Source organism: Cavia porcellus, unplaced genomic scaffold (genome assembly GCF_034190915.1).
Source record: "Cavia porcellus strain 051 isolate PalLab524CR breed Dunkin Hartley unplaced genomic scaffold, mCavPor4.1 scaffold_19, whole genome shotgun sequence".
Lineage (NCBI taxonomy): Eukaryota > Metazoa > Chordata > Mammalia > Rodentia > Caviidae > Cavia > Cavia porcellus.
The window spans coordinates 40,754,879-40,771,718 of record NW_026947502.1 but is presented as its reverse complement, the minus strand read 5'-3'; the positions used below and the strand labels follow the sequence as shown (position 1 = coordinate 40,771,718).

The following is a 16,840-nucleotide window of genomic DNA, read 5'->3' as shown; positions in this document are numbered from 1 at the left end:
ATGTCTTTGGTTTTTCCATATGTGCCATGTTATTTTAATTTGAGATCAATGAAGGTTGTACCTTTCTCCCTAATAAGAACATCTCTTCAAATTCTGCCAGTGCAACTCGTTCTTTTGCAAATTTTAATTTTCCTTACATTGAAATATACAAAGAAGCAGAATGTAAACATTAGAACACTATTAATACCTCCAACTCCTGTAAACTTCACAATTCTGAAAATAAGTATTGATAACAACACGGGGAACTGAAAAGCATGAAAAGTAATCAACCAAAAAAAGACAAATAACAAAGAACAAAAACACACTTTCGATCATGAAAATGAAAGCATTGGTGACAAAAAGATGGATGTTGAATTGGTATTCTGGATACCCTAGAATAGTGGTCGTTTATCTTTCATGAGCATGAAAATCGCTCAAAATGCTTGTTAGAATAGAGTGCTGCCACCAGGTGTGGCGGCTCACATCTGTAATTTCAGCACTCAGGGAGCTGAGGCAGGACTGCCACAAATTGAAGGCCATCCTAGGCTACATAATGAGTTTAAGACTAGCCTGGACTACATAGCCAAACTCTGTCTCGAAAAACAAAGAAAGAAAGCAAGAGCTGCCCACTACTCTAGACTTATAACAAAAAGCCACACTTGGACTATGAACATGAAAGGATTGAGTGAATTATAAAACAGATACAAAAAAATACCTGCCTTGGTATTCCTGGTACGCACAGGAGAATTCTCTAGAAGGCTTATGAAAACAGGTTACTAGCCTTATTCCACACTCTGTGAATCAGTAACTGAAATGTAACCCAACAATTTTTATTTCCAACCAATTTATGGGATGCTGAAACTACTGATCTGGAAACCACATTGCAAAACTTGCCTGAAAACAAGAATGGTAAATATACAGCAGGAACCACACATTTATTCTTTCTTATTACAAAGCTCCAGGCAACACTACCACTGTTATCAAAGTTACCAAATAAGGTTCAACCTAGTTACAATTTCTACTCTAGAAACTTTCCTTTTTCCAGAGACCTTTTTTTTTTTTTTTTTTAAGCAATCAGTATTAAGACTAGAGTGCTTGCTTTGGCAGTATATGAGCTAAAGAGTAAGTATTAAGACCAGAGCTGGCTCAGAAATATCAGAGTATTTTGAAAGCATGATGAGAAATTTAAGTCTTCAACTTGGTATGCTTCACTATAAATATTTCTATTTCTGCTTCTATGTAAATGTACAGGTAGTTGCAGCATCTATTTTTAAAAATCTGGTAAGCACTCACAGATTAAAATTCTATTTCCATAAAATTTACAAACCTGCTGATGGCTTAACACTTATTATCTCAACTCCTTCTGGTAAATGCAGCTCTTGGCTATACACCAGTTCTGAAAACAGAGACAATTTGCTGGTACTCTGAAGATTTGCTCTGCAAGCCTCATACTTCTGTGAAAAAGGAGACAGAATCTTCTCTGGAGAAGAAGAAAACTGCTCCTCTGGCTGCCCAACTGCTTCGGATACTTTTGGATTTATTTTTTCATCTAGAAAATATCAAGAAAATAAAAAACTAAGAAATGACCCTATAAAATTACAACTACTATATTTTATTATATTATTTTATTTTCAGTACTGCAAATCAAACTCTGGACCTTGTGCTTGCCAGGCAGGTGCTATATTGCTGAGCTACATCCTTGGCTACAACTATTACATTCGAAAAATTGAAACTACCTTTTAAAAGATGCAAAGGCAATGTAGTAATATTCTTTAAAGCAACAAATTAAATCATTTTGCATTAACTGAATAAAACATTACCACCACTAAAATGAGAACAGCTTTAAGAAATATGCCTTCAATTCTCCAATTACATAATTTGTTTATCTTTAGACCTACTTAAGAATTACCAAAAAAAAAAAGACAACTCACCCAATGATACAGGAATTGATTTTAAGTGTAAATTCCACATGTGTAATAGTGAACGATTATCTTGAGTGCACTCTATGACAACTAAGTGAAACTTTTCAGAAAATCCATTTGGTGAGCCACCTGTTGATATCAGTGATATTTTTTATTTTAACATAGACAAATGAAATAACTTACTAAATATACCAATTAAATAACTGAACTTTCAAAAACAGTATTTAAAATATTTATCTAGGGTTCTAAATGCAAAGTAGCATTACACAATTTTCTCAACTTTTTCAGCACATAAATTTGTAATAACTTAACAATAATGTGCATCCCATGCATAAATTTTATTCTTGAATTGACAAGCTGAAGAAGTTATGCATCACAGTCATCACTACTAAACTGTTCACACAGAACAAATCATATTTAGAGGGAGATTTCTAAACAGAAACTATGTGATATTAATGATGCATATCCTGTTGCCAAAATCTTTCAAACTAAACTCTGAAATGCAATGACCTATAAATGAGGTAATGGCCACAATATAATTATTCATAATCCAACATATTAGTCAAGAAAATTTTTCTTAGTCCACACTATATAGTTTAAAGAGCATCCAAGCTTCTGAAAACAAATAAATGGATCTAAAATCAGTGGTTCATAACTGCCTTTTTACAATGGACTGGCATCCAATTTTCACTATGAACTTTTCTTCATTATACCAAATTATGTATAAGTGTACATTATACAAAATTATATATAAATGTATGATACATAAAATGTAAATAAAGATACTTAAAATATAAATCAGTATAAGAAGCAGAAAGCAACTATTAGAGCTTTTAATAAAGATTTTACTATTTTAAATTTGCCTAGAAAAAGCTTTCAAAGGAATATGAAAAAAGATAACTATCAATGAAAAAGTAACTGATAATATGGCCTAAAAGAGTTAGGCATTCAAAGTTTAAGAATTAAGAGGAAAGAAAGGACAAGGAATTATAGTAAAAGAAAAAGGGGCAAATCAGCTCTATTTCTGATTATTTCACAAATAATAACAATGGTCCTATTAATAATAATATCTGAAATATACTATTTTCCTTGACCATAGAGCCAAACAAGATAAAAAAATATAACTTCTTGGATTTTTCTTCTGGGAAACTTAATAGTTTCTGGGCAAAAGTCACTTGAAATTTTCTTGATATTTTAAGAAAAATTAGAAAATTATTTAAAAATAAAAAAATTTAGAGAAGAAAATGCTGAAAAGATGAACTTGGAAATATTTCATCTATAGAGCAAAAAATTTTCTCTATAATTTTTATTTTAAAATCTGCATAAACAGCATTAACATAATATTTCAATGTAAAAAACAGTTTTAATTATGTAAATCCTCTATGTTATATCTGACACTTTTATTCCCCATTTTTACCATAGTTTAATCATAGTCAGAATTACAAAACAGCACATGAATGATATGCATGTGCACAATTTATGAAATCCCAAAAAAACTGATAGGCTAAGTAAAAGCAATGGTAAGAAATTGGATTCTCAATATAAAAGTAAAAAACTCTTAAGGAATACTCAGAAGAAAAACTGAAAAGGGAAAAAAAACTTTTTACAACAACAACAAAAAAAACAAATATGGAACAAAAAGACAAGTGGATAATATTATTTGAGACTTGGTAACTGACATACTGCACAGTTGCTTTATGGTACTTTAGTTTTCAGAAAAATTATTTCTGAGTTTGGTTTCAGACTGATAACCAAGAGGTTTTAGCTCTATTTTATTTCATACAAATTAACAGTTAAAAGAGTAGTTTGGAGTTCAATAAAAATTAATATAAAGTAATTTAATATAAAAGCTTTAATTAAGGTATTTGACTTATAAATTTAGGAACTTATAACTTGATATTTTAAACTATTTCTTTAAATTATGAATTTTTAAATGGCCAATGGCACATGTTATCCAAATCAATAAGGTAGGAACCCACCCACGAAATATAGCACTTACACATCAATGATAAAACATTTCTATTGTTTTTCAAAACATGTAACTGAGAAAACCCTTTAATATTTTTTGACCTTTTTCCTGCAAATAATAAAAATATACAGATGGGGATGTAGTTCAGTGGTAAAAGTTTGCCTAGTATGCTAAGGCTCTGGGTTCAATCTCCAGCACTGGGGAGAGGAGGAGGGGAAAAAAAAAAATAAAAAGGAGGTGGCACATGCTTGCAGTGCCAGCTACATGGGAGGCAGAGATAGAAAAAACACCTGAACCCTGGCGTTAAGGGGCAGCCTGTGCAAAACAGCTACACTGTCTCAAAATAAGTAAGTAAAGAAAAAGATCAATATTTATGATAACACCACAAATCCATATGGAACAATTTCAATTTAAATAGACAATGTGAAACTTACTAATTCATTTTTATTAGCTGATTAACATATTCTGCATTATATTTTTCATTACATAAATTCTTTACCTGCATTGGATAAAATGTGGTCCTTTTTCAGACTCTTCTTTTCAAGGTTATTCAAAATGAAGTCTTCTTGAAAAACATGAAGCAACTGAGTTTTTCTGCCATGCTGAATGTAAATAAATACCAACATAAGTTGACATACGTGTTATGTACCTAATGCTTAAGTAATACAAAAATACTTACAAGTTTGGTAATGGGATCTAATGCGATAATACATCCTGGTCTGGCTGTTGACTGTTGACTGACGATGTTAAACACTTCACCAACGTATTTCTGTTTTTAAAAATTGATAACTCTTTTACTAAACAAATGAATTCAAAAGTAAGAGCAAATAACATGAAATTTCAGGCATAACAAATAACTAAGTTCAAGGAAGAGGTTAAATACAGCCCTTTTCAACTAGACATTTTAATATTTTAACTCAATGGAGATCACATAAAATGAATGAGGGTTAGAGCTCGACTGGTACAAAGAAAAACAAAAGTAATCCTCACTCATTGCTAGAGGAAAAAAATATTTATTTTTCATGAATGTGAAAGACTGACTTACACTTCCTGGGTATTTTCTAAAAAAGTGATTTTTAAGCACTAATTTTGAGGTAGGAAAGATACATCTAAAGAAAAAAACTGATAAACTATGTATGTCGATTTCTTGATTCACTCATGGTCTTGATGCTCTAGTCAAGTTTTCACTGTTAAATTTAATGGTCATTTCTCAATCTTTTTATTTTATTTTATTTTTTTTGTCTTTTTCCTTTTTATCGGTACCAGGGATCGAACTCACGACTGCCTGCTTACAAGGCAGGTGCTTATGCCGCTGAGCTAAATCCCCAGCCCCACATTTCTCAATCTTTGTCATACTTGCTCTATCAACAGCATGTGAGCCTGGTGATAGCTCTCTGCTTAAAATCCTTTTTCCTTTGGCTTTTATTATATACTGCAGTCATACTATTTTAACAGCGAAATGCTCTGGCATTCAGACTTCTAACTCATAATTACAATCCCTCTCTCTACAACCACATCTTCACAACTTTGTCTGCTGACAACTCCCTATTTTACTTCTTCAGGCCACAACTCCTAAACTCCAGAGACTAATCTACTGGGTGTCCTGGGTGTCAAACAGGCATCTCAAGATTAACCTGTCTAAACAGCCTTGAGTCCACCTAGCCCACAAAACCTGCTCACCATATAATCTGCATTTCAACTCATGGCAGTTCTATTTTACCTAATACTCAGCCACATCCTTAAGAGCAATCCTCTTTTCGTGCACATTCCATATCCAGTAAAAACATGACTAGTGACCTTCAAAATATATCCAGAACTTGGTTAATTTTTATCATCTCTCTTATTACCACTTGCTACCATTCTAAGTACCTTTGGCCTTCTCCTGGACTACTAAAATAGCCTCTTAAATTTGTCTCTCTGTTCCGTTTCTAATCTATGTAGCCTCCAGAGTGACCCAAAAAAACATAACTCAGTCAAATTATACCATATTATCATTTTCTTTAATGGTTTCCACAGAATTCAGAGTAAAAGCCAAAGTTATTACATGAATCTGTAGTTTCTTTATTGTTTCTTTACACAATCAACAAACAGTGGCTTCCGAGTCTTTAAATGGCTATCCCTTCCCAGGCACAGTGGTGTACACCTGTAAAATCAACACTTGGGAGGCTGAGGCAGGAGAATTGTTGTGAATTTGAGGCCAGGCTGGGCTACATGTAAGTTCAAGGCCAATTTGAACAGTATCATGAAACCCTATCTCAAACACATAAACACACACTCACACAAAGCAGTAATCCCTGTTCCTGGATCACTCTTCCTTTACCTCCCTAAAGCCCTCACCGCCTTCTTGTGTTTCCTCCAATGCTCACATGCAGTGTTCTGTAGTGTTCTCTATGACTGTAGCTTACTTGGCATTCTCTATTTCCTTTGCAATACTGCTCTTCTGCATAGCTTTTCTTAATTAATATTTTTAACTGTCTTACTCCCCCATCAACAGAATAAAAAGTCTACAGTATGGATTTTTATCTGTCTTGTTTAATCTAACTTTCTAACATGTATACTAACACCTGCTAAAAACGAAGACCCTTGATAAAACATGTACTTCTACTGCAGTACTTTACGTGTGTTTTGGAAATTGTGTTCTGCAAAATCGCGCATAAAAACTGGCCAGCCTTTCTGGTAAGCCACGCAAGCCATGCAGGGCCCAAGAAGAGAAAAGTCAGACAGCGCCTCCCAGTGGGCCTACGAGTGAGTGGGCTGAGAATCACCAACTATCACCCGGCCCCCCCAAGATGGCCAGCTGGTTCACAGGACAGCCTGAGTTGGTGCCAACTAAGGTACAGGGGAAGGTGAGTGATTATACTGTTTGGCTGACTCTGTAGGCCTGGGGCCAGCAGTCTGAGTATGTATAGAGGGAGGATAACAGTTTTTAGCCCAGCAAATATGGGAGTTTTGTTTTTGATATCCAATATTGTCCTCACTGTTTTGTCTTAACTGTTTTGCTTTATTCAATATTGTTTTGATTGGTTTTGTTCTGTTTTGGTTTGATTTTGTTATATCTGATGGAATGGGCAACTATTGTTGGTTTGGTTTTTTGGTTTTTTGGTACTGGGGATTGAATTTACAACTTCATGCTTGCCAGGCTGGCACATATGCCACTGAGCTAAACTACCAGCCCTGGGCAACTATTGTGAAGATAACAAAATATACCACAGTAGCCACTGCTGTCTTCCTATTGTCCTGCTTTGAAGTCCTATACCAATATCACTGCTCTGTTTTGACTGGATTTATTCTGTTTTGTTTTGTTGGGTTTTATTATTTTTAAAATAAAAAAAATCATGCACTAAAAATAACAAGAGGAAAAAATAGGATTAAAGTAGACCACTGATTCTATACAACTCTGCATCTGAGAGTTAATAAAAACATTAATTGATAACTGAGAAGGTGGCTGAATCTCCTAAACACGATATTTAAACAGAGCTTGAGGGTTGTCTTGGAATAATACACCAAAGTCAAAACAGTAGAAACAGTTTTCTGGGAGTGCTGAGACAGTGTAAGTGGTAGGTTCCCATCAGACTCTCAAAGAAGTATGTTCCCCATGAGGCAAAATATTTGCAATGGTATTAATAGTAATTCTGCTTGCACAACCTGGTTGAGGACTTTTTCTTTTTAGGTTTAAGATTGAAACTCTGTTCCTGTTATTTCAACCCCCCCATACCTAAAAAAAAAAAAATACAGATAAACAACATAACTTCCATACTATACTTACTTAATTTTAAACCAGTAAGTATCATAGGAACACATAAAAGAGTAGACTTTTTTCTTTTTTTGGGTGCTAGGGACTGAAAGAAGTGCCTCACATAAGCACATTCTCTATCATGACCCATGTCTCCTACCTAGGTTCTACTTTTGAATACATTAAATTTTATCTTAATCACTGTAAAGGTAAAATAAAAATATGAAAAAGTAAGATACACCTATTTATTTATAAATTATAAATCATGATTTAGAATATGTCAAGTAAGCATAGATGAAGTACTATTATCTAAAACTATCTATTAAATACTTTAAGCATTTAAAAAGCAAGTACTTACAGAAATTTCAGGGTTTGAAAGTTCATATAAAAGTTTCTTGGCATCAATCACTGCTTCATATAACCTCAGATATTGTCCATCACTAGCTACAAAGCACGCACTAGGAGAGTTGCAGTATGCACCTATAATGTATTTACAAATATTTAAAATATAAGCCTTAAGTAATAATGTGAGAAAATTGAAATTACTGAAGTAAAAATCAGAATGCTTACCTAGACAGTAACTGGGTATAAGCGTAGGGAGCCATGCCACATTGGAAAAGGCAGAAACATGAAGAGAATTAATCCGGGCAAGCTCAGACACTCCTCCAGAAAAAGACAATGGCCCAACTGGGTCAACCCTCCAAAGAATAAGCTCACTATAAACGGCGTTGGGATCCTGAAGTGCCACATCAATGGTGCTTTTATTTTGTTGTGTCTGAGAACATTCTTCAATATTTATAGTATCATGAGGTTGTGTTTGGTTATCAACATCTGGCGTCCGTAATGCATTATGGTGTGATGTTGTGAGCAGTAATGGTAATACTGAGTGGCAAGCTAAATCATTAAGATGAAAACGATGACCACAATATCTGGATTTGTGAGAAATACTAAGAACTGTAGAAAAAGCAGATTCCTCAGCAAAACTGACCAGCCACTGATTCAGAGAACCATCAGCATGCTTTGAAATCATCATAACATTAGGAGTAAAAATACTTAATTTTAAACTATTAGATGATTTACTGTGACCAGAGGAGATAAGCATTGATGTAGAGCGAGTGAGGCCAGAAGGTTTTTGTTTCCCTTGCTGAATAGCCAAGTCAACATTCTTGGTACAAGCATACATTACAATGCTCTTACAGAGAGAGTTTGCATCACCTGTAGGGAAGGCTACAGGAATTCTGGAAACAAAGGACACCTAAAATTAAGAAAGTAAGAATTAGAACACATGAAATTATACAAAAAGATGCTATAAAACAGAATCCAAACAGGATGTAACTCTAGAGACCATAACAACAGTACCTGTACTTGACGAAACATACCAGGCTGGTACTCATCCAGCCAATCTACATGCCAAACTAGTAAAGAACCATCCATGGGATGAATACTGAAAAGCATATCTGCATTTTTACTCCATTCAGACAAAAGCACTTCAATCTGATGATCAATGGCAGCTGATGGTAATGGTGCAAAACTTGAGTCTGGTACCATTTTATCTCCACTCAGTTCCTTGTTTTCATGATTTATTTTCAGATCATCAACACTATCATCCATTTCTAGAATAAAAGAATAAAGAATAAATGAATCAGAGTTGGTTCTTTGAAAGATTAAATAAAACTGACAAACCCTTAGGCAATCTTATATTTAAAAAAAATGAGAATAGCTTTGCCCTAATATAAAAATTCCTGATTTTTCAACAAAACATCAGAACTTTCACTCTTTTTAAAGGTTTACCTTCATCGGATTTTACGTCTGCCTGATTAGAGTCTTCCACACTGACTTCAGAAGATGATTGTTCAAAACTTTTTCTAAGTTGCTGTATAAAGACTTCCATGGACAAAGTAAAATGCAGCTCTTTATTGTTTAACCAGTGAACCACAAAAGGCCCACTCTTTTCTTCATTCTCACTTAAACTCAGAGATGTAATAGATGGAAGAAGTGGAATATCTACAAAGAAAAGATCATGAAATTAAAATTTTCACCATTCCAGCATATTATTTCCATTATTATTTATTACATGCTTATGTTGTCCGAAAGTATTTTTCTAGTTTTGCAATGTTAATTTTTAGAGTGCATTTCAATTCACAAAAAAACTGAGAGGTGAGCAACAATCACATTTTTGGTTTCCATTCACTCACCACCACCTCCTGTCACATTCCTGCCTGCACAGTGGTAATGAGCTTGCCTCTATGAAATATATGATCAGGTGGAGGATGAAGATGCTTAATCAAGTAATTATACTAAGGAACAGACATGTAATCAACAGGAACACTTAGACTGGATGCATTAGAACTTGCCTTTAATAGAAGGGACAGGAGAAAGGTACTTTTTAATCATTTCCTTTACTATTTGTCTCATACTATTTTTTCTATTGCATCAAACAGCGAGTTTTTGTTGGTGTTTTTGTCTTTTTGAAACAGGGTCTCACTATATAGTTCAGGCTGGCCGTGAGCTCACTTTGTAGCCCAGGCTGGTGTGAAACATGCAACGATCCTCCTGCCTCATCCTCCCCAGTGCTGAGATTACAGGAGTGCACCACCGTGCCCGGCTCATAATAGGCACATTACATGAACAGATAATTCATGTATTTATCTTTTCTTTTAAAAAGTACACCGATTAGCAATGTGCTTATCACAATTGACTGCCTACACTTACACATCACTACTAAGAGTCCAAGGTTTAGCTTACAGTTTACCTTCTATGGGTTTGGAGAAATTTATATTTAGCATTAAACTTCTAAAATATTTATTTTATTGTATCTGCAAGTAAGATTCCCAATATAATAATGCTTGCCACTATTATTATTACCACTATTAATCTTTTTGACAAAGGGTTTCACTATGCAGTTCAAACTGGCATTGAACTCAATTTGTAGCCCAGGTTGGCTTTGAACTCAGGGCAATCCTCCTATTTCAGCCTCCGGAGTGTTGGGATTATACGCACGTACCACCACTCTGCCATACTACCACACTTGGTCTGCCACTCTTACTGACAGTAAGAGATTTAAAAGTTAAATTTAATGTACTTATTACAGAGGAGATAAAATTATATATTCTAGGTCAGACGATGTAATTTAAATATATGGTGTACCTCAGTTGACCGACTTCATTCTTTTTTTTTTTTTGTCGGTACTGGGTATTGAACTCATGACAGCATGCTTGCAGGGCAGGTGCTTATGCCACTGAGCTAAATCCCCAACCCACAAACTTCATTCTTTCCACAATTCTGGTCACAAAATTTGTTCCACATTGCAACCAGAATCATGGTACAAATTCTGCAGCCAGAATTGTAGAAAGAATTAAGTTTGCAAACTGAGATACCACTGCACATATTTTCTTTAATCCTAAAAAATTCCCATGAAGAAACATGTCCATTATTTTAGACATGCTAAAAGGATGGTCTTAATTTAACAAATTTTGGTAAAAATACAAACATACAGTGGAAAATACCATCATCATTAAAGTCAAAGGAACTAGTGACATACACCTCTCTATCGCAATGTTTTTTTAACTTAACAGACTAACATACTTCTTTAATGGTCTACCCATCTAAGATGGGTTACTGTCTATCAGCATCAAGACTGATGTTAGAAGGTATAAAATTGAGTCTAATTTTCCATGCACACGGAAAGAAATCCAGACAGGCCACAGCTAAAAAGACACTGTTCTTCAGTATTATATTTGATAAAATACAACTAACTGAGGTACAAATCTAGTCAGTTATTATAATGATAGTCCCTAATTCTTAAAGGTAAAGAAAAATTCAACTTCATCATATTAAATCGAATCTCAACCATGTTTATAACTGAAGTATAAAAGCAGGAATGAATTCAAGGAATATAAACAATTTATCACAAAATAAATCTAATTTTTTTTTAAAAAGGTAAGTGTCATTAATTACCAGTTCATACAATGTATCTATTGTTAGGTATCAACTGAAAGAATACTATGAGATAGTAAAGGAGAAGATAGAAGAATCATTCTCCTTTTTTTCATCTTTTTGAGAAAGGTTCTCACTATGCAGTTCAGGCTGGCCTTGAACTTGCAGTGATCCTCTTGCCTCAACCTCCCAAGTGCTATGATTATAGGTCTGAGTCATCATGCCTGGCTGAGATTCTACTACCTCTTATATTAGAAGCAAGTTCTAATCTAGCTAATCTAAGTGCCATTGTCATCTACATATTCCTCGGAATAATTATTTGATGCATATTTCTCTGCTACTTGATTATATATTTTATAAGAGCAAGCTGGTATCTATTTTGATTGTCTCTGTACCCTAGTTCTTAAACTGGCATAGATCAAATATTTAATGAAAAACTTGAAGAGTTAGACTATCAACCTTACTGTTGCTGTGTGGATACAAAGCAGTTCCCAGGATTGAGACGATACCTCAAGCAGCTATGGGTAAGATTTTCTCATATTTGATTTATAATCAACCAAAATGAAATTAGCAATTCCTTCAGCTTGATAGACAAGTAAGTGAAACCAAGTCTAAGTGTTGTGCTTAAGAAATACATCCCAGGTATTTTTGCACCTCCTATGATCTCAGCACTCAGAAGGTTGAGGCAGGAGGATTGCCATATGTTCAAGTATTGCCTAGGTACACAGTGAATTCAAGGCCAAACTAAAGTCCACAGTGAGACTCTGTCTCTGTCTGTCTCTCTCTCTCTCTCTCTCTCTCTCTCACACACACACACACACACACACACACACACACACACAAAGACAAAGAGGAGAGGGAGAGGGAGAGGGAGAGGGAGAAGGAAAGGAAGAGGAAGAGGAAGAGGGAAGGAGAGAGAAAGAAAGAGTGCCAGCCAGCTACCTAAAAACATCATTCCAACAGATCAAATGTAGAAGAAATTCCTCATAGAGACCAGACTAGAAGCTAACATTATGGGTTTTGATCTGCTCTACGGTTTCCTCAGTATCCTATCCTTCAAAGAAAAGTTTTATAGTTTTCCATATGGGAAACTGCTCAAGGAGAAGCCAGCCTGGAAGCTAGGGTTCCTTTCTCAGGAAACTCTTACTCTTTTCCATTAATGTGAGAATTCAATATTCTCCTAATATTGTCCTCTATATCTTATTTTTGTGCTGCTGGGGATTGAACCCTATGCCTGATACTTACAAGGCAATTGTTTCAACAACGAGCTACTTTCATTCCAATACTGATCTGATTCAGCAGGAACCTCCAGAATTAGTCCACTGATCTTAGAAGTAGCTTGTATTTTAGCCACTGTTAATACATTTTTTATAAAAGTGATGATCCTTCCCAAGCTATGCAATTTTTAATAATGATAATTATGTATTTTTCCATTTACATATTTTGATTCATCAATTCTTACACAGCCAGGATTGCTGCCAACTAAATAAAAGCTACAAAGATTAAAAACACTTTTTATTTCTACCATAACTACCTCTATACTTTGCAGGGCAATTCTCACGTTGACTAATAAAATTCTATTCAAGTAACTAACTGGACCATACTTACTGCTATTACTTTGAAGAATGTGATGTTGAAATTTCCAGCTACATAGAAATAGGTTATACTTAACTGAAGCTTAGGAATAGTCCATAAGATGTAAAAACTCACCCATAGTGGTTATCTTCTAGTGAGAGGGACAGAGGTAAATAGGGAACGTATAGGTAATAAACAGAAGCTCTTAGGTTAGATGTATTAGAACTTGCCTCTAACAGAAAGGAAAAGAAGACTTTCTTTTACCATTTAATGCATATGGTAGTCTTTCTACTGCTGTCTGGCAACAGATACATTGCATGAACTTTGACTTCTAGCCTATTTTAATTCCTTTCACTTCTTTACAGATAGCATTTCTCACATGTAAATATTTTTAAATTTTTTTCAAGAAATATTACAATATTATTCTACTTTCATTGCTTTAGCTGTGATCGCTGGGTTTTATACCCATAGAAAATATTTACTAAAGTGATAAGGACTTCAATCAAATTCACAGATAGACTCAGATATTTAGAATATTCAGTCTGTCTACTAATATTTATTTGACTATAGAAGCAAATTTCTTAATTCTTCCAGTTACAATTTTTATGTATTTCTTGTCCCTTTATAAAATGATTCTAAAGATCAAGTGTCAAGCACTGCTATACTAGTAACTATGAAATAATCAAAAAATACTTCTATGGCATTAACCTCGATTAGGAAATAGCTTAAATTTCAGATTTGAATAAACTAGTAAGGTCTCAATGACTCATCAACATCTCATGCAAAAACCAAATCATAGCCCTAAAAAGCAAAAGATGACCAAAACAGTAACAACAGCAAATGGAAACAAGAGAACTGGATGCAGTGAAAACAGGCAGAATCATTTCCAGTATTGACATATTCAAGAACTAAAAGGGTAGCCAATTTCCTGTAAAATCAACCTACTCCATTTCAAAAATATATTCTGAGGGATACTTTATTACCTGTGGCTGGGTTAATGCTGGCTGCAATGTGAAAATGGCAGAGTGCGTTGGCATGCAGTGGAGTGTTCCTGTGCACATGATGAGGGTCCTGTTGATGAGGCAGGTACCCGGTATGTGCAACAAGTGCCAGGGATCTCCTCCGGCCTCGACGAAAATGTCTGAGGTTTACCTGTGCGAGTACAAACAAAGTCCATCTGATGCCTATATTGCTAAGTCACGTGTGTATAGTTCATATAATGACTGTTTAGTTACATGTACGTAAAAATGCCTTTCAATACTTTTGCATAGAAAATGTAAATTCTGAAAAATATGCTTAGAATTTAAAATGTCTTCACTCCTCTCTTAAACTTCACACAATACTTTGCCATTTTTATCTGGTTTATTTTCTTACAATTAATATCCTAAAATTAGTATCTTAAAATTAGTAATATTAAATATTTTAAAGTTAACATTCTTAAAATTAGTATTTTTCCTTAACATAAATATCCTGAACATTTTCTTAAAATTAAATATTTACATTTTTCCTGATTGTTATGGTTTATATCTAGATGTCTGCCCAAAGCCTCATGCACTCACAGACAGATATTTTGGGAGTAACTGCATCATGGGGATGTGATACTAGATTAGTCCACTGATTGGTTTAGAATAGTTCTAGGTGTAGATGGTGGACTCAGTGAACAGGGAAGATCCACCTTGGGTGTGGGTGGCCCCAACCAATAGGTTTGTAGCCTGCCTGGAATAAAAAGGAAAAGGAGGAAGAAGTTCTGCTGCCTCCTTCCTTGATGCCCTCTGCCATGCTGTCCTGCCTTGGTATCAGCCTACTACATACTACAACATCTACATCTACAAACTTTTCAACTTTAACGTGTGGGTGTCGGTATTCTGTACCAGCAATGAGAAAGTAACTAAGACTCTATTAATGTTTATCTGAACAATGACGTCTTTATGTATACTGTTCTCTTCGTTCATGGTTGATTCCCTGTTATCACAAAGCATTTAATAATACTGGTACCATATATTAGGATATTCCATGATTTACAGACCAACTTCACAGTGATCATCTCACTTGATCCAATGAGGCAGACACTGAAAATATTATTCTCAACTTTTATCTGATAAAATAGTTCACACAGAACTCATGGTCACCTAGCTAATAAGAGGCAGAATCAACGGCAGAACAATTCTTTAGACTCTGAGTCTAAGATTTCTCTCAGCTGTTAGTACACATAACTATTTTGTTATTGAATATATAATGCAATATATATTTAATTATATTTTGAGCCACTGGGATACTACTCAAATGTGAAAAATAGTTGTTCCATAATCATACAAAGGAGTCAAAGAGAAATCATTTTTAAATCACCATTATGAATATTAAAAAACAATGAGTCTAACATTACTATGCTATCTCCAATTAGTCCAAATGTTAAAAATTTAACACTAACTAACACAATAAAGACTCTTAAGTTCTGGTGGTTCTAAAAACAACTACTGATAGAACAGAATATGAAAAACTAATATATCTTAAGCTCTGAGAAAATTATTTATATAGTCCAATCTTTGCATTCTAAGATTTTTAATTTGCTCTGTTACTTGCTTTTGTATTATCAGTTAAGCTAGTAACTGCTAATTAACTGATATCATCAATTAAGCTAAGATCAACTCCACAATTATTTATAGGTAGCTATATGCTCCAGACTAAATCCTTAAATATATTTTTTGAGCAAAATGAAACTTGAAAACTATTTTCCTAAAATGGATTTCTTATAGTATTATGATGTTACAAAAAAGACAATACACAAAAGATTTTTAATTTGAAAGAAATAACATTTTATAAAAATATTTACCTCGAGAGCATTTTGAACACGTTCTTTACTGGAAGCATTTCTCTTGAAATTATCAGTTAAATTAATTGGTTCAGGCCAATAGTTGCAGTCACCTCCATACAGCAAAAAGTCATTTGGTAAAAATGTTTCTACCCACAGACGACACACATTATCCTTGCAGCAAGTCAGTAATACATTACATACAGAAGCCCTAAGGAGTAAAGAGACTTTAGAAGAAATCACAGACATTTTGGAATGCTAATAAATATTTAAATGCATAAAACTAAGGTAACAATGAGGAAAATGTCATTATATAAAGAGATTACTTCATAGTACATACTTGCTGACTTGTTTTTCTGGCCAAATCAGTATTTCTTGTTCTAGTAACGTAAGATTTTTCTTATATCTAAACAAAAATAGACTAAATCCAGTCATAATTCCTTAGTTGAAAAGTAAGAAAAACAACTACATCTAATAAAATTTTGTTACTCAGCACATGGTTACTGTTTGAATTATTTTTTAGTGCTTCATTTTTACATTCATTAAAGATACCTACACCCTGCTAAATAAAAAGCTACAATTATCCTTTAGGATACTTAAGTTTCTTCTTGCCTACCTTTGCCCAAAGCTCTGAAATACAAGAAAATTCATGATAAAACCAGCACAAATCATCTCCTTTCCTTAGCTATCCTTGACTTTTAATTCATGTATTTCTTGTGTCCTTTTCAAAATGAAAGTAAAAATCAATGATGTGTATTAATAAACCAATAAGCATCAATAGCTCAAAGGCTGAAATGCTTAATAACAAAAATTACCTCCTGTTACATAGCTTTAGAGAAAAGTCACAGTGTCTTGTGTTAGGCTCTTGTTCCAAAATATCTGATTAAAAAATAAATAATCATCAAAAGGCTTTATGA

General features: G+C 34.0%; 1 protein-coding gene across 2 annotated transcripts in view; it reads right to left on the bottom strand.

Annotated features, from left to right (window-relative positions):
• The window catches only part of Dmxl1 (Dmx like 1), a 165,664-nt gene that overhangs the window by 99,234 nt on the left and 49,590 nt on the right, over positions 1–16,840 (bottom strand). For both annotated transcript variants that reach the window (XM_063230962.1, XM_063230963.1), the window contains exons 8-17: positions 15,945–16,134; positions 14,098–14,266; positions 9,395–9,607; positions 8,963–9,216; positions 8,174–8,858; positions 7,962–8,083; positions 4,550–4,639; positions 4,370–4,472; positions 1,911–2,030; positions 1,307–1,528 (exon numbers count right to left, since the gene is read on the bottom strand). In XM_063230962.1, the coding sequence (XP_063087032.1) occupies positions 1,307–1,528; positions 1,911–2,030; positions 4,370–4,472; positions 4,550–4,639; positions 7,962–8,083; positions 8,174–8,858; positions 8,963–9,216; positions 9,395–9,607; positions 14,098–14,266; positions 15,945–16,134 (2,168 nt within the window). The remainder of the gene's footprint in view (positions 1–1,306; positions 1,529–1,910; positions 2,031–4,369; positions 4,473–4,549; positions 4,640–7,961; positions 8,084–8,173; positions 8,859–8,962; positions 9,217–9,394; positions 9,608–14,097; positions 14,267–15,944; positions 16,135–16,840) is intronic.